Raw genomic sequence first — 18,180 nt, 5'->3', positions numbered from 1 at the left:
AAGTCCCAACATACAAGTAACCCAGTGTTTCCCAATCCTGGTCCTGGGAACCCAAAGATATACACATTTTTGTCCTATCCCTAACACACTTGACTTAACAAATCAACTCCTCATCAAGCCTATATAGGTGTGTTAGTGCTAGGAATAAAAAAAAAAAAAAAGCACCCGTTTGGGTCTCCAGGACCAGAAAACACTGAATAACCTATGACAGCAGACAATACTCACCTGCTTCCATGGTAGATGTGGGAGTTATATTCAGAGGCTGTTGTCATGGTGAGCTCTTTACAGGTCACCGCTGGAAAAACATGAACAATGGTAGCCAAGCCTCAGCTTAAACACGTTTTACAAAACATGGCCTCACTATGACAAATTAAAAGCTTGTGTAGACCCAAGGAGAGTTGTGCTCGTGCCGGCGTGTGCAGGGCAGCGTTTTCCAAACTCTGTCCTGGGGACCCCAAGGGGTGCACCTTTTGGGTTTTGCCCTAGCACTACACAGCTGATTCAAATAATCAAACCCAAAAGGTGCACCCCTTGGGGTCCTCAGGACAGAGTTTGGGAAACCCTGTGTAAAATGTTGTGCTCATACCAGTGTGTGTGTAGGGGTTCATGGACTCGTCACAAGCCTGAGGCCCTGCTCCTCCTCTGTCTGAACCAGACTGGTCCCTGCTCCCTGAAATCAAAAAGACAACAGTCAACCATCTACACCAATGAGTGAACTACCACTTATGTTCACTGATGCCATCTACAAGTTTAATCTATTCCTTATATGCCCACACACACAATAGATCAGGGCATAAAATGAACACCTACCAAATGTGGGTAGATTTAGGTATTTGCGGGTAAGAATGTCTATTTCACCAGCTACTTTGGCGGGTGGTCAATTTGCATGGGCTCTACAGTGAGAGCAGTACATTCGCAAATGTGAAAATATTCAAAAGTCAAGTATGACCACTAGAGGTCGACCGATTAATTAGGGCCGATTTCAAGTTTTCATAATCGGTAATCGGCCTTTTTGGACGCCGATTACATTGTAATCTATGAGGAGACTGCGTGGCAGGCTGACCACCTGTTACGCGTGTGCAGCATCAAAAGGACCTTGTGGCTGCAAGAAGCCAAGGTAAGTTGCTAGTTAGCATTAAACTTAGCTTATAAAAAAAACAATCTTCACATAATCACTAGTTAACTACACATGGTTGATGATATTACTAGGTTAACTAGCTTGTTCTGCGTTGCATATAATAAATGCGGTGCCTGTTAATTTATCATCGAATCACAGCCACAGCCTACTTCAACTTCGCCCAACGGGTGATGTTTTAACAAAAGCGAATTCACTAAAAAAAAAGCACAATCGTTGCACAAATGTACCTAACCATAAACATCAATGCCTTTCTTAAACTCAATACACAAGCATATTTTTTTAAACCTGCATATGTAATTAAAATAAATTCATGTTAGCAGGCAATATTAACTAGGGAAGTTGTGTCACTTCTCTTGTGTTCAGTGCAAGTAGAGTCGGGGTATATGCAACAGTTGGGCTGCCTGGCTCGTTGCGAACTGTGTGAAGATAATTCCTTCCTAACAAAGACCGTAATTAATTTGCCCGAATTTAACATAATTATGACATAACTTGAAGGTAGTGCAATGTAACTGCAATATTTAGACTTAGGGATGCCACCCGTTCAATAAAATACGGAACGGTTCCGTATTTCACTGAAAGAATAAACGTTTTGTTTTCTAAATTATAGTTTCTGGATTTTACCATATAATGACCTAAGGCACGTATTTCTGTGGTCATTTTGCAGGGCTCTGGCAGTGCTCCTCCTGCTCCTCCTTGCGCAAAGGCGGAGGTAGCGGTCCTGCTGCTGGGTTGTTTCCCTCCTACGGCCTCCTCCACGTCTCCTGATGTACTGGCCTGTCTCCTGGTAGCGCCTCCATGCTCTGGACACTACGCTGACAGACACAGCAAACCTTCTTGCCACAGCTCGCATTGATGTACCATCCTGGATGAGCTGCACTACCTGAGTCACTTGTGTGGGTTGTAGACTCCGTCTCATGCTACCACTAGAGTGAAAGCACCGCCAGCATTCAAAAGTGACCAAAACATCAGCCAGGAAGCATAGGAACTGAGAAGTGGTCTGTGGTCCCCACCTGCAGAACCACTCCTTTATTGGGGGTGTCTTGCTAATTGCCTATAATTTCCACCTGTTGTCTATTCCATTTGCACAACAGCATGTGAAATTTATTGTCAGTGTTGCTTCCTAAGTGGACAGTTTGATTTCACAGAAGTGTGATTGACTTGGAGTTACATTGTGTTGTTTAAGTGTTCCCTTTATTTTTTTGAGCAGTGTACATTTTAGGCCCTGCAAGAGATGGATGAGCATATTTTTTTTTTTTTAGAGACATTTATTTCACAGGCTTTCTTTTATTCAACTCACCTCCATTAAGCTGGGCATTAGACAAGGAGGAGAAGGAGTCATCCTGATCTCCTGAGCCCAAGAGAGTAGGGGGGCTTTGGTCATCACCACCCAATCCCCTAAAAAAAAAGATCCATTTACCAAATATCACAGGCCTATTTACTACCCACTGACAGCACTACCTGTGCTAATGAGTCAAGTAAAACTGAACCATCAAACTACTCAGTAATACATTTCAGTCTAACCACCATATAGAATCTTTGAAAGGCCATTAATAAGAACAAACACCACTGTATGACCCACAACAGCAAACAATCACAAAATGATCTTCTAGTGTATGTGAGAATGCTGAAAAAGCTGACAGACCCTCTCAAATGTACAAAAAAATAAATGCATGAAATGTATGCATTCACTACTGTAAGTCGCTCTGGATAAGAGCGTCTGCTAAATGACTAAATTGTAATTGTAAATGTCTGCTCTTTCAGTCACCTATTATCAGAACATAGATCTCATTCATCCGAAGTGGCTTTCTAGAGACAAAATGGGCCATGTTAAAAAGCATGTTAGAAATAAACAAACTGACCGTGGCTCTTTATCCAGTCCAACGTTGAGCTCATGCCTTGCCTTCTTGATCTGTGAAAGTAAAACACACATGAATGACATGTTAACCGTTCTTTATGTCTCAAAACACTTAAATTATGACAGTCAATCAGGTAGTGTCAACTTTTGTGTCTGGCAAGTTGTGAAGTGATGTTAAAGGAAAATCCACTCAAAAACCCAACATTGGCAATAATTCTGTCAACAAGATGTATATTACAAATCTTTTCCGAGATGTGAGATAATTAACTTGCTATCTGTAGTATCGTATAGATTTGGAATCGGGACATTACGTACTTTCGAGGAAAATAGGCACGTTTTGACATATTCCTATCTCTTTTCTATAATATCTCTGGCAACGGCACCATGCAATGCGCACTGGACTTAAGAGGCAGACTAATTGGAAAAATGTGCTAGACCCTCCGTTAAATTACACCTTTCTTGAGGTAGTAATATAGTAAAAATATGAACAATGGCTCATTCGAGAGGAGATATCCTCCCGAGTTATGACATTGGCCTGTACTGAAATCTGACATGTATGATAGACGTTTTCGTGATCTAAGAGTCATATTCCTATTATCTCTCAGTGTAGTGAGAGAGACTTTATCACGGTGCTACGTCATACCGGCAGGATTTCTGCCTGCTTGAACGCCAATAACTCAGATACCCATGAAAAAACATGAAATGACCCAGGGAATCAATAGAAAATCCCACAGAGATGTAAAATAAACAAATGTAACATTCAAAATCGGTGAGCCATTCCTTTAAGGTGAATGTCTTGAGTCTCAACTCACCGGCAGTTCAGGCAGGTCCTGCAAGTCATCCATGTCTGCTGAGCCACGTCCTCCTGACATATCTTCACTCTCTTCGTCTGTGGAGGCTGTCCGGACCCTGCTTCACACAAACACGGTATGCCCAGGGTGAGTGGACAGGACCACTGGTTTAAGTAGCCAGCTATGATCCCCTCCCCCCTGACGCATCTCCGGTGCCCCCCGCCCACCATACTATCGTAGGAGTTTATCAACAGTGAGGCATGATGTCGCCTACTGGGGAAGAAGTGATGCACGGTCGGCCTAATCTACTGCAGGGGAGCGGCAGGCGAGGCACGTGCAGCGTGGCCCCACCACTCCAGTGTTTACAGTTGGATTAAGGGGAGCGTGCCTCCTTACATGACCTAGCCTACATTTGAGGAAATGTATTCTCTGCGGATTATATGAGCGGCATTAGGTGTTCAGATGCAAGCTGTCGTATCAACAGGTGGTCCACTGGATAAGATCTAACCTCATTTTCAGCCACCGGCCGCCCCCTTTAGCCTCCTCTCTGTGTGCCCTGGCCATAGAGCCCTGATCTAACTGGCATTTGCGGGAAGAGAAGGGAGAAAATAGTATTTTAGAATTTCCCACCTGACCTAATTTATCAGGCACTTGTTAAAGAAAACCGTGCACATGAACAGGATGCCAGCCACCTGAATTATAGGCATAATCGAGGCACGTGTCCCAAAAACACTTATGCCATTCTTCCTAGTAAAATGGACCACTACATATTTTTTAGGAACCGTTTTTGTACACCATGCAGCTTACGTCAGATCATCTTGCAACTTTCTCTGTAAAGCTAACTTTTGTCAAGGTTTCATATATTCTACAATTGGTTTCTCTTTTCATTGTCAGTAGGCCCATCCATTTTCAGCATTGATATCCATAACATCTAAGTCTTGACATTTATGGCTCATAGCTTCAGAAGCTTGTGCATTCACCACATTGTGTGCGCTTGTTCTGAGATTTATTTTTCAGACTTTTACTGAAGCAATTGTTAATATATTGAAAATGTGTTTTAGCTAAGATTCCATTAGAAAATACACACTAAAATGTATTTCTCATATGTAGCAGTACTGTTCTTTATTTCAGATAAACACATATTTCTATCAACGATCTTTTAAAATAGTCCTGGGAGTGTATTTTTCTAATTAAAGTGACCCAAAACATACTGACTTCATCCAGTGTCCTGAAAAGTGGATTAGTACATGTATCATTTGCATATTTTGTATGCAAACAGTATCAGAAAAAAAGTATCAGAAAAAAAAAATTGGTGTTAGATTATAAATCCGTTTTATATTTTAGTATGAATAGATTGTTTTTATATATCCTTAGAGATTAATTTCAATGATAAGTTCAAGCTCTTTGTGTATGAGAAGTAATTATTTAGTGGCCTGCAGTAATGTGTACTCCCTATAACTCAAGGCCTCTCCTGACTGATAAGAAGTTGTGATATGCAGAGAAATCCTGGGTGATGGAAGAGTACTGAAGTGCATATTTGTGGAAAGGATGGGGCGAGAGCTAAGGGTGTAAGTGGCAGGCTGCACTGTATTGAATGTATGTTTTTACAGTCTTGTGTCCAACATTTAAATGTATTTATAATCATTTTTTGCTCAGAAAACTAAGGGTTCGAAATAAAACCACAGCCAAATTCAGCCTGCCAGTTGGGGAACCCTGGTGTTTACCTTCAATTGGTTAAGGTTCATTTGGATATATCAAAACGAGAAGAAAACCCCTATTAGGTTGTGGTGCCTTGCATCAGGGATGCAAACTGGTGAGGGCCCAAAAATGTGACACTAATTTCCCCCCACTGAAACATGCAAAAAATCCCTGCTTAGGAGGAAATGCAGGTTTTAACTAATTAAAACAAAGAATATTATCTACATGATCAGCTTGGGTGTAAAATAGTGGTTGAAGTGAACCTAACTCACAGCTAAAAAAATGTAAAGAAAGCAATCCAATGTTTTGTTGCCTAGACTTTACTGCAAATGACACTCAAGTCTTGAGAAAGAAAACAATACACTAATATTGTAGTTAGCCATGACAGCCTTTATAATAGAATGCTTGTGACCACACATAAATATTGCACTTGGGGAAAAAAACATCTTATGTAGAAATAGAATGAAACAGGCATTCTATTTTTGCTCTATTATAGTGGCCACTATAGACATCGATTAAGTGCACAAGGCTACATGTGTGCAAAAATAACATTCACTGAATAAAAAAAAGAGAAGATAATCCCCCCTTCTCACTCACATGTTACTGTCAAGTTCAACACAACAAAAGTAATATCTTTGGGCTACACTGCACATTATTACATTGTACACTTTCTGCCTGTGGACATCTGTTCTACAATGTGCCAGCAAAAGTGAGAAAGAGGGAAAGTGTGTGGTGTTCCTTTCACCTCTATAGTGGCATCCAGCTTAAGCCAGGTCCAGCTCCAGCTACACTTGATCCCTGAATCCACTTGTTTAACCTGTTAGTGATCCCTTCGCGCGCCAATCCCTTTAGCGGAATCGATTTGACATCATCCAGTGAAATTGCAGAGCACCAAATTCAAACTACAGAAATATCAATATTCAAGATAACCAAAAATATAAGTGTAATACATCAAAATAAAGCTTAACTTCTTGCTAATCCAGCCGCAGTGTCAGATTTCAAAAAGCACCCTGCATACAGACACATGAAAATAATTTTCACCCAGGCAGGTGGCGACACAAAAGTCAGAAATAACGATATAATTCATGATCTTCTTCTGTTGGCACTCCAAAATGTCCCAGAAACATCACAAATGGTTATTTTGTTTGATAACGTCCTTCTTTATATCCCCAAAATGTCAATTTATTTGGCGCATTTGATTCAGAAATACACCAGTTCCAACTCGCCCAACATGACTACAAAGTATCTAGTAAGTTACCTGTAAACTTGGTCCAAACATTTCAAACAACTTTCCTAATCCAACCTAAGGTATCCTAAAACGTAAATAATCGATAAAATTTAAGACGGGATATACTGTGTTCAATACCGGATAAATACGTGACGCGCGTTCCAATTCACACGCACCAAAAGACTAGAGACCATCTGAGTGACACAAAGAATAGGACTACTTCTTAATTTCTCAAAAGAAAAACATCAACCAATTTCTAAAGACTGTTGACATCTAGTGGAAGCCATAGGAACTGCAACCAGGTTCCAATTAAATAGGGCTTTCAATAGAAAACCAATGGGAAATACTATGACCTCAATTTTCTTTTCCCCTGGATGGTTTGTCCTCGGGGTTTCACCTGCCAAATCAGTTCTGTTATACCCACAGACATTATTTTAACAGTTTTAGAAACTTTAGAGTGTTTTCTATCCATATCTACCAATTATATGCATATCCTAGCTTCTGGGCCTGAGTGACAGGCAGTTTACTTTGGGCACGCTTTTCATCCAGAGGAAAATACCCACCCCATATCCCTAAGAAGTTTTAACAAGCATCGGCTCATTTACAACTAATTCTGAAAATTAACCACATACTGTAGAGGGAAAACATTAGTTAACAGATAGTGGTTAGTTTGATAGCTAGTTAACATTTCACAGATTGCCAGGGTCCAGTAAGCAACTAACGCATTACAACTTTGAGGAACGGTGTTTTGCTGAAAATCTCCCCCCTGCCAGAATTATCGCCCCCTTCTAATTTCCTTAAATTTTGTGACTAGAGTCAATTACTTTCTGTGGCACACAGAGTCAAATACTTTCTAAAGAACAAACTCATGTCAGGATAGGCAACCAAAATGAATAATTAATGTATGTGTGTTACATTAAACACAGAGGGAGGTAAATGTTTGCAAGAAATAAACATTTCAGAACAACTATGGCTGAATTATTATCCTTACACTTTCAAAAATACTAGTCGAATAAGACATGGGCGAGATGACGAATTTTGGCAAAGAGATTTATTTATAGACTAATTCAAATCAGTAGCGGATTTAGATATGAGCGACATGGGCAGTTCGCTCAGGGCGCCATACAAGCTAGAACTGCCACATACACTTGAAACTAATAGCCAAACCGAAAACTGCAGACAAAAATGCTTTCTGCTAATAAGATCAGTGAAATGTAGGCTAAACTGACAATGGAGTGAAGAGCAGAAATCTCAACTAGCAAGCAAATTGCAGCAATGAAGAACGTGAAGGGGGGGGGAATTCTGGCAAAAGTGACATCACCCGATGTAACGTTAGCTGTCTGACTATATTATCAAGCTAATTCTCACACCATAAACTCAATTATTTGATCAGAGTTGACTAATGTTGCTAACAATCTCTTTGGCTAGCTAACAGAATTCGATCCAGCTAGCAAGATACTTAACATGGCTAATACTTGTTCCACCACACTTTCTCCCACAAACTTTCCAAATGCCAGTTGTGTTTCAGTTACAGCTCATGAAGTACGCTTCATCCCCGTCTCCGTGGTCAGGCTTCTCAGCTAATGTTCGCTCTTCGTTATCATTCAGGGGACACGCTGCCGTAACTGACATGCATTCTGTTATTATGTGAATGATTGGCTGAGCCTTGGATACAGACAGTATTGCTCCAAACGCGCATCACTCGTTCGCTTACAGCCAGTAGTCATCCAAAGCCCCCCCACCCCCAAACTTCTCATCGGATATACACGAATCACGTAGGTCACCTATTTTGGATTCAAAACGGCGAAACAATGGAATTGTCTGTAGAGCTTCGAGACAGGATTGTGTCGAGACACAGATCTGGGGAAGGGTTCCAAAACATTTCTGCAGCATTAAAGGTCCCCACGAACAAAGTGGCTGCCATCATTCTTAAACAGAAGAAGTTTGGAACCACCAAGACTCTTCCTAGAGCTGGCCACCCAGGAAAACTGAGCATTTGAGGGAGAAGGGCCTTGGCCAGGGAGGTGACCAAGAACCCGATGGTCACTCTGACAGAGCTCCTCTGTGGATATGGGAGAACCTTCAAGATGGAAATCCATCTCTGTAGCACTCCACCAAGCAAGCCTTTATGGTAGAGTGGCCAGACAGAAGCCACATGACACCTCACTTGGTGTTTGCCAAAAGGCACCTAAAGACTCAGACCATGAGAAACAAGATTATCTGGTCTGATTAAACCAAGATTGAACTCTTTGACCTGAATTCCAAGCTTCACGTCTGGAGGAAACCTGGCACTAGCCCTACACTCAGGACTTCGGACTGGGGCAAAGGTTCACCTTCCAACAGGACAACAACCCTTGGCACACAGCCAAGACAACACAGGAGTGGCATCGGGACAAGTATCAGTGTCCTTGAGTGGCCCAGCCAGAGCATCTTTGGAGAGACCTGAAAATAGTTGTGTAGCGAAGTTCCCCATTCAACCTGACAGAGCTTGAGATAATCTGCAGAGAAGAATGGAGAAAATAATACAGGTGTGCCAAGCTGTAGCATCATACCCAAGAATACTCAAGGCTGTAATCGCTGCCAAAAGGTTCTGAGTCAAGTTCTGAATACTTATGTAAATGTGACATTTCCGTTTTTTTTATATATACACTTGCAAACATTTTCCTCCCGAGTGGCACAGTGATCTAAGTTGTGATATTGCAGTGCTAGAGGCGTCACTACAGACCCGGGTTCAATCCCAGGCTGTATCACAACTAGCCTTGATTGGGAGTCCCATAGGGCGGCACACAATTGGCCCAATGTCGTCCAGGTTAGGGAAGGGTTTGGCCTGGGGGGACTTTACTTGGCTCATCGCGCTCTAGCAACACCTTGTGGCGTGCCGGGCGCACCTCAGTCATCAGTTGAACTGTGTTTTCTCCGACACATTGGTACGGCTAGCTTCCGGGTTAAGCAGGCAGGTGTTAAGAAGCACGGTTTGGCAGGTCATATTTCGGAGGACGCATGACTCGACATTTGCCTCCTGAGCCCATTCGGGAGTTGCAGCGATGTGAAGATCAAATTGGGGAGAAAATGGGGGTAACAAAAATGCAACAATTGGAAACGTTTCTAAAAAATAGTTTTTACTTTGTCCTTATGGGGTAGTGTGTGCAAATTGAGGAGGAGGGGGATGAGCAATTTAATAAGGCTAGGATTGCACATTTTTGGGAATATTCAGAGGTGGAAACTTTCCGTGGGAATATATGCAAATTAATATTAATACCATTTAAATTCTTTTTTTATATTTACCATATCATATGGAGACAGGTTTATGTTTCTAAGTAGACAATTGTAAATTATTAAATCCTTCCAATAGACAAAAAAATCTATTTAGTTACAAATTGAACCTTACATGAGTTGACTCTTCACATGGGATGATTTCACTGAACAAAAGAAAGGAAATATTGAACAATCCCCAATGATTCAGCGCATCTCCCAAAACTGTTTTCAACATACATCTGTAAACTAATAGTCTAGAAACTAAAGCTTTGGTTGTCTTCCTCTCAGGCTTCCATGTCTTCTCTTTAGACCTCCTCAATGTCCAACTCTTGAACATCAGACTCTGAGGCCTCATCTTCACTGTCCAACCTTGTTGAGGATGGCTCGTTGTCAGGCTCAAAAAGCCTCAAATCTCCCTGGATGGCCACCAATTTTTCAACCCTTGTATTGGTCAGCCTGTTGCGTGCTTTGGTGTGTGTGTTCCCAAACAAGGACCAGTTGCGCTCTGAGGCGGCTGATGTCGGTGAGATTTGGAGGATGAGGGAGGCAACAGGGGAAAGAGCCTCTGATCCACAAAGTCCCTTCCACCAGGTGCCATATTGCATCTCCATCCCAAAGCCCTTGCTTGGAAGTGTACCTCGCCAGACTGCCAAGAACCTTGCCCTCATCCAGGCCAAGGTGGCGAGACACGGTAGTGATGACACCATAGGCCTTGTTGATCTCTGCACCAGACAGGATGCACTTACCAGCATACTTGGGGTCCAACATGTACGCTGCAGCGTGTATGGGCTTCAGGCAGAAGTCTTCATGCTTTTTGATTTATTTCAGAACTGCAGTTAGTGAAGTGGGCAGGGCAGTACGGATTTCTTCTTTTACATCTGCAAGCAGAGTCTGAACATCAGACAGTCTCCCTCAATCCGTGCAATGGCTACTGCTATAGGTTTCAGGAGTTTCAGGCTGCTTACCACTCTCTCCCAAAATACATCATCCAGGAGGATCCTCTTGATGGGGCTGTCCATATCGGCAGACTGTGATATGGCCATTTCTTGGAGAGACTCCTTCCCATCTAGGAGACTGTCAAACATGACGACAACACCACCCCAACGGGTGTTGCTGGGCAGCTCCAATGTGATGCCCTTATTCTTCTCACTTTGCTTGGTGAGGTAAGCTGCTGCTATAACTTGATGACCCTTCACATACCTAACCATTTCCTTGTCTCTCTTGTAGTGTTTCTATTGTTTTCAGTAACATGATGTCCTTGAGGAGCAGATTCAATGCATGAGCAGCACAGCCAATGGGTGTGACATGAGGGTAGGTCTCCTCCACTTCAGACCAAGCAGCCTTCATGTTCGCAGCATTGTCTGTCACCAGTGCAAATACCTTCTATGGTCCAAGGTCATTGATGACTGCCTTCAGCTCATCTGCAATGTAGAGACCGGTGTGTCTGTTGTCCCTTGTGTCTGTGCTCTTGTAGAATACTGGTTGAGGGGTGGAGATGTAGTTAATTGTTCCTTGCCCACGATCATTCGACCACCCATCAGAGATGATTGCAATACAGTCTGCTTTCTCTATGATTTGCTTGACCTTCACTTGAACATCCAGCAAATGAGTAGATAGAGCATGCCTGGTTGGAAGGTGCATGCTGGTTGAACAACATTCAGAAATCTCTTCCAATACACATTGCCTGTGAGCATCAGAGGTGAATCAGTTGCATATACAGCTCGAGCAAGACATTCATCAGCATTTCTCTAACTACGTTCCTCCATCGAGTCAAAAAAACTTCTGATTCCAGGAGGACCATGAGCTGTTGCTATCGATAAGGTGTCTGATTAATCATTTTCACCTTGAATAGAAGTAGAGGGACTTTTGTCAGAGGTTGCTTGTTGTGAGCGCTGGGGGAACTTTATGCACTTGGCCAGAGGATTCTGCACTTTTGTTGCATTCTTTACATAGGATTTGGCACAGTATTTCCACATTTATATAGCTTTTCCATCTACATTAGCTGCAGTGAAATGTCTCCATACATCAGATAGTGCCCGTGGCATTTTCCTGTAAAGATTAGAAAAAGAGAGAGAAAAAGTTGTTTTTTTAAAAATACAATTCCATGTACAGATAAATAGTTAGATTAAACAACTTTTGTAAGATAAATGTTTTAAAATGAAACATGGAAACAGGTGAATTAACACTCAGTGAGCAGGCTCAAGCAAGCTAAAACCCACATGGTAGCAAAAACTAACTAGCAGAAATTGTAAACAAGTTAGAAATGATTTAAACACTTTGCTGTAGGCTACTATTTCCTAGTTAACAAAAAAATAATGTATGTTATACAAAATATATTCACCCCACCCAGTATTGTAATCAAAACTTACCAGAAAGCATGTAGTCCTTGGCTCAGACATTGTAGTAGTGTGGGTTCAATAGAATCTCATTAGTGTGAAAAATCTTGAGAATCAGTTGCACATGTGATGGAAGAATGCACTGTGCATGCATAGGGTTGCAATTCCATTGAATTGGGGATAGTTTAACCAAAATATGCCACAAGACCTAGAATTGCCTTGTGTATCCCACAAAAAAAGGTTCACTGTTAAGCTAACTTTTTTGATGAATTTAAGCAAAATTCCCAGGCTTAACTTCCCATGGAGAAATTCTGGAAATTTACCGTAAAGTTTCAGACACTTTGCAACCCTAAATAAGGCTGTAACATAAAATGTAGAAGTCAAGGGGTCTGAATACTTTCTGAATGCACTGTACACTCCCCCCAAGGGGTACTATAGACACACATTAAAAGTTTAATTTTATATTTTGTGCATTCTCTGAGACAGTAAAGTTGTGATATTGCATGCAAATGTAACGTCCATAATGCTAAAATTGCCCAGTAGTACTAAGACCAAAAGGCAAAGCTGAAGATTTCAAATGAGGGCACCTTTGACTAAATAAAAAGTCTAAAATATTCCTCTTTTAAATATGAATTTAATCTGATGGTTTAAAGATTTGCAAACAGCCCTGGCATTTTCTATTGAATTTAGGCATATTATGAATCTGGCCTCTATAAACTAATACAGTGTTAAGATCTGGCTTGTGAGACTATTGTGAACCCAATACAATCTCGGTTGTCCTGACAACCATACAAAAGCTCGAACTACTCACTGCACCTGCTGTCGACATAGGTAACCTGCTGTACCTGTGCTGTACACAGTGATCAGCTGATGTTACCCTATGGTGTTTCCAGTTCTCAGAACCGTCACTAAACTTCTAGCCATCTGAATCACAACACACACAGGCGCTGTAGTACGCTTTATGCAAAACAATGAAGCAAGCCTACCTGCTCCACAGACACGGAGGTATGAATTTTTTATTTATAATTATTTTTAAAATAGGCTATACTGTAGTCTACTTCAGGGATCATTAACTAGATTCAGCTGTGGGTGGATTTTTTTGTTGAGCAGATGGTCGCGGGGCAAGAACATAATTACAAATACAAATGTTGGGCTAAAATAAAATAATTTCAAGCTTTGCTTACATTTGTATACAATACTTGGGAACAGATTTCTTAAATTAAAATACATGTTTTCCTGGTGTTTTTACAGGCTTATGTCCAACAATGAAAATGTAAGTTTATTATTTTATTAAAATTGGGATGTCTCTGTGCTGCCTATGAGTATTGTCTTGAGAAGCAAACATTGTGTGTATGATGATCTTACTGCTATTATTGCCTCCTCTAATAAGACATTGTGACATTTACAGGAGCACTGTGCTGATTTGACTTAATCTTTGTCCAGGAAAACCAGCCCTACAGTGCTTTCAGAAAGTATTCACACCCCTTGACTTGTTCCACATTTTGTTGTGTTACAATGTACATTTGAGATTTTGTGTCACTGGCCTACACACAATAACCCATAATGTCAAAGTGGAATTATGATTAGGAATTTTTACAAATTAATTAGAAATAAAAAGCTGAAATGTCTAGAGTCAATAAGTATTCATCCCCTTTGTTATGGCAAGCCTAAATAAGTTCAGGAGTAAAAATTTGCTTAACAAGTCACATAAGTTCCATGGACTCACTGTGTGTAATAGTGTTTAACTCATCTCCGTAAGGTCCCTCAGTGGAGCTGTGAATTTCAAACTGATGCAACCACAGACCAGGGAGTTGAACATTGAATAACCCTTTGAGCATGGTGAAGTTAATAATTACACGTTGGATGGTGTATCAATCCACCCAGTCACTACAAAAATACAATGGTCTTTCCTCTCAGTTGCCAGAGGAAGGAAGCCACAAGGATTTCACCATGAGGCCAATGGTGACTTTAAAACAGAGTTTAATTGCTGTGATAGGAAAAAACTGAGGATGGATCAACAACATTGTAGTTACTCCACAATACAAACTTAAATTACAAAGTGAAATGGAAGCCTGTACAGAAAAAAATAAATAAATGCATTCTGTTCGCAATAAGGAACCAAAGTAAAAATGAAAAGAAAAATTAAAAAACGTGGCAAAGAAATTACATTTACGTCCTGAATACAAAGTGTTATTTTTGGGATAAATTCAACACAGCACGAGAACCACGCTTCATATTTTCAAGCATGGTGGTGGCTGCATCCTGTTATGGGTATGCTTGTCATTGGCAAGAACTAGGGAGTTTAAGATTTAAAAAAAATATGCTGATTAGAGCTAAGCACAGGCAAAATCCTAGAGGAAAACCTGGTTCAGTCTGCTTTCCACCAGACACTGGGAGACAAATTCACCTTTCAGCAGGACAATAACCTAAAACACAAGGCGAAATCTACAATGGAGTTGCTTACCAAGACAACGTTGAATGTTCCTGAGTGGCCTAGTTACAATTTTTTATTAAATAGTCTTGAAATCTATGGCAAGACTTTAAAAATATATATATCTGCCGTCTAGCGATGATCAACAACCAACTTCAGAGTTTGAAGAATTTGTTAAAGAATAATGTGCAAATATTGTACAATCCAAGAATGCAAAGCTCAGAAGTTTACCTAGAAAGACTTACAGCTGTAATCACTGCCAAACGTGATTCTAACATGTATTGATGCAGGGGTGTGAATATTTATGTAAATTAGATATTTCTGTGTTTCATTATCAATACATTTACAAACATTTCTAAAGACACATTGTGTGTAAATGGGCGAGAGAAAAAAATATTCAACCCATGTTGAATTCGGGCTGTAACAACACATTTTTGAATATGTCAAGGCGCATGAATACTTTCTGAAGGAACTGTCCGCGTTTTTTCTGAATAACGTAGCTCATTGAGCTTGATTTGATTCATATTAAAGATAGCATACAGGGCCCGTTTCCCAGACACAGATTAGGCCTGAACCTAAAACGAGTCCTGGACAACAAAAAAAGCAAGCTCAGCATGCTTTTAGTTCAAGGCCAGGCTAAATCTGTGTCAAGGAAACCAGCCCATTGAGAACTGATGTACCTTTGGATTCTGTTCTTGCTTCTTTGTGACTCGTGGACTATTGGTAACAAATAACCTAATGTCTAGCTGGATTGCGATAACATCCTGCTATGGTTTCAATAAAATTATTTTAATAAAAAGCTACTCAATTATAAGCTTTGACCTTCATAGTAGTAGCTAGCTAACGCAGGTAAAAACCAATGACACGCTGGCAGCATGCCATTATCTGTGGTGGTGGTAGCTATCTGATTTTAACAACGCTAGTATTTACACACTAACGTTACTAGTAGCGTTGCTGGGAATTAGCTTGCAAAAAAAACAGTCCGCCGGAAAATTACATTTCAACGTACTCTGTCGAGGGAATTTGAGAAAAAATATCTAAATGGAACAAACGTGAGTCTGTTGTAGACCCATGCAGTTTCTCTTTGCTTACCTCATGGGCATGTCAAAATAAGAAAGTACCACACAAGTTCTTGCTTTTACGTGTGCAGGAATGGCGCACGTGTAGGATTTTGACATGAGGTTTAGTATATTAGAATCCCCATTAGCTAATGCACATGCAGCAGCTACTCTTCCCCAGATCCACATAAAACGTACAGATATTAAGATATAGCTAGGTAAACAGAGAGGAAGTGGGTCTACAATAGACCCACGTTAGGAATGTCCAGTTAATTAGTTTTTCTCAATCCCCCTGCATAAGGACCAACACTACGGACAACCGGCAGAGTAAATTTAAACGTAATTAACTTCAGGCTTCCCGCGGACTATTCCGTTTTTTTACAAGATAATTATGACATCTGGTGGTAGCTGTTTTTAGTGTGTAAATACTAGCCTTGTAAAAGCAGCTATGGTGGTGGGTGTCTGAGGCTGACTTTAGACTGTCATTTCAATACATGTTGAATGATAAGCGTGCAGATAGTAAAATAGCTAGCCAATTTTGCCTCCTAGGCAAATCCTATACAAGTGAGTGGGGGGACTAATAAGTAATTAGCATGCCCAAAACAGGTGTGCTAATGTTAACTACTACACGCACAACACTGAATCCAACACTGGTTCCAAATTGCTATTCATCTTTATCCAGGAACTGTATACACGATTAAGTGTTGCTAGCGATGGCACGCTTACTAGAACATTCTACATTTGTAGAGTCAAGGACAGCTTGTGAAGGTGAAGTCCAGTTATTGCTAGCAAATAAGATATCTAGCTAACCGCTAAGTTAGCCAAATTACTACGTTACTTAGCCAACGGACTTCTCATTTTAGCAAACTAAGAGGCATTGGAAAGCTATAGATATGGTTTTATATATTGCAATTAGCTGAGTAACGGGAACCTTGCTTACTAGAACGTGTTAGCTAGCGCATAGCAAACTTCATTGTTTTTAGCTAGCCAACTCTCTCGAGATGCTATGCTAGCTAACGGAGTATTACCGCAACGTGTTGGAACTTCCCTTCCAAAGTTTGAAATCGTTACCGCCGTAGACCATAGGTCTATATTTGAGTTAGTCAAACTTAACCTTACCATTGGTGTAATGTATTTTTGCTTTAGTCGAATGTCTTCGTACTGAATCCACACCGCTTTGTCTGTTGTTAGACCACTATTTAGCAGGAAGTTTTGATTATTCATGGTAAGCGGTGTGCACGGTCCTTGGAATCCGGGATCTTTGGGACGTCACTACCCACCATTGAAGCTGAAATGTTGGTTAAGGGATACTTTAGATATGTTTCCATCAAATTGACTGACTTGTCGCAGATAAGGCTGTGCATGATGATGATGTATGGCACATAAACATACCCTTTGCGGTTAAATTCCCATGTACCGAATAAAAGACAAGTTAAATGGGTTTCCATCGCATTTTCAACTCTAATGGTTTTCTCCTTTTTGTTGTTGCTTTATATAGCAAGTTTGCCCACTCTGGTATAGGCATGTGCGCTCTAGCCAACAGTGCGGCTAGAGCGCACATATAACCTACACAATGAGATTATTATGGATAAAAGAGCGAGATTATATTGTTATTTGTCAAACTGTAGCCAAGCGTCAATGATCATGTCATCAGAATAAGACCCTTGATATTTATTGGAAAGGAGCGTCAAACTCATCAATCAATCATTCAGATGTATTTATAAAGCCCTTCTTACATCAGCTGATGTCACAAAGTGCTGTACAGAAACCCAGCCTAAAACCCCAAACAGCAAGCAATGCAGGTGTAGAAGCACCTGCATCATCATTTTACACTTTCACCACCCTGTGAACGTCATCATAATTGATTTAATCTGTAGCCTAATAAACTGCATGCTTCCCCAACGAGTCATAGTGGGACGACCACACATCATCGCATGACTCTACATTTATTTTGATATGATGGTTATTATATCAATATATATATATATATGCACATCATTTCCACCGAGAATTTCAGTTTCTTTCATACTGGACACCGATACATAAAAATGGTATCCATAACTTAATCTGACTCTGGGGGGAAAGGGCATCATTGCCAAAATCCCAAAATACCCCTATAGGGTTAGGAAAGGTTTGTGGTTAGGGTAGGGACGTCCTAAGGAACCCGGATTGCACTAACTACGCGTGTCGTGCAGCGGAATTCGTATCCCCCTTCCCCAATAATTGGTATTTTGACCAATCACATCAGATCGTTTCAAATCAGAAAATGTTCAGACCAATAGTGTGGAAAAAAATAGAATTGCCCCTCCCCTTTTGTCCTCAGAACAGCCACATTTTGTCGGGGCATGGACTCTATAAGGTGTCGAAGCGTTCCACAGGAATGCTGGCCC

At 40.8% G+C, this 18,180-nt stretch overlaps 1 protein-coding gene across 4 annotated transcripts in view; it reads right to left on the bottom strand.

Moving 5' to 3' along the window:
• LOC115175622 (eyes absent homolog 3) overlaps nucleotides 1-17,069 on the bottom strand; it is a 28,416-nt gene extending 11,347 nt beyond the window's left edge. For 2 of the 4 annotated variants that reach the window (XM_029735007.1, XM_029735009.1), the window contains exons 1-6: nucleotides 16,910-17,069; nucleotides 3,806-3,902; nucleotides 2,998-3,047; nucleotides 2,436-2,533; nucleotides 587-670; nucleotides 226-295 (exon numbers count right to left, since the gene is read on the bottom strand). In XM_029735007.1, coding sequence (XP_029590867.1) covers nucleotides 226-295; nucleotides 587-670; nucleotides 2,436-2,533; nucleotides 2,998-3,047; nucleotides 3,806-3,865 — 362 coding nt within the window. In that variant the 5' untranslated portion in view covers nucleotides 3,866-3,902; nucleotides 16,910-17,069. Of the gene's footprint in view, nucleotides 1-225; nucleotides 296-586; nucleotides 671-2,435; nucleotides 2,534-2,997; nucleotides 3,048-3,805; nucleotides 3,906-16,909 lie in introns of all 4 variants that reach the window. The other 2 variants (XM_029735008.1, XM_029735010.1) reach the window with 2 other exon arrangements.
• Between the last annotated feature and the right edge of the window lie 1,111 nt (nucleotides 17,070-18,180).

This window comes from Salmo trutta, chromosome 36, assembly GCF_901001165.1.
Source record: "Salmo trutta chromosome 36, fSalTru1.1, whole genome shotgun sequence".
Lineage (NCBI taxonomy): Eukaryota > Metazoa > Chordata > Actinopteri > Salmoniformes > Salmonidae > Salmo > Salmo trutta.
This window is presented reverse-complemented; position numbering and strand designations above follow the sequence as displayed.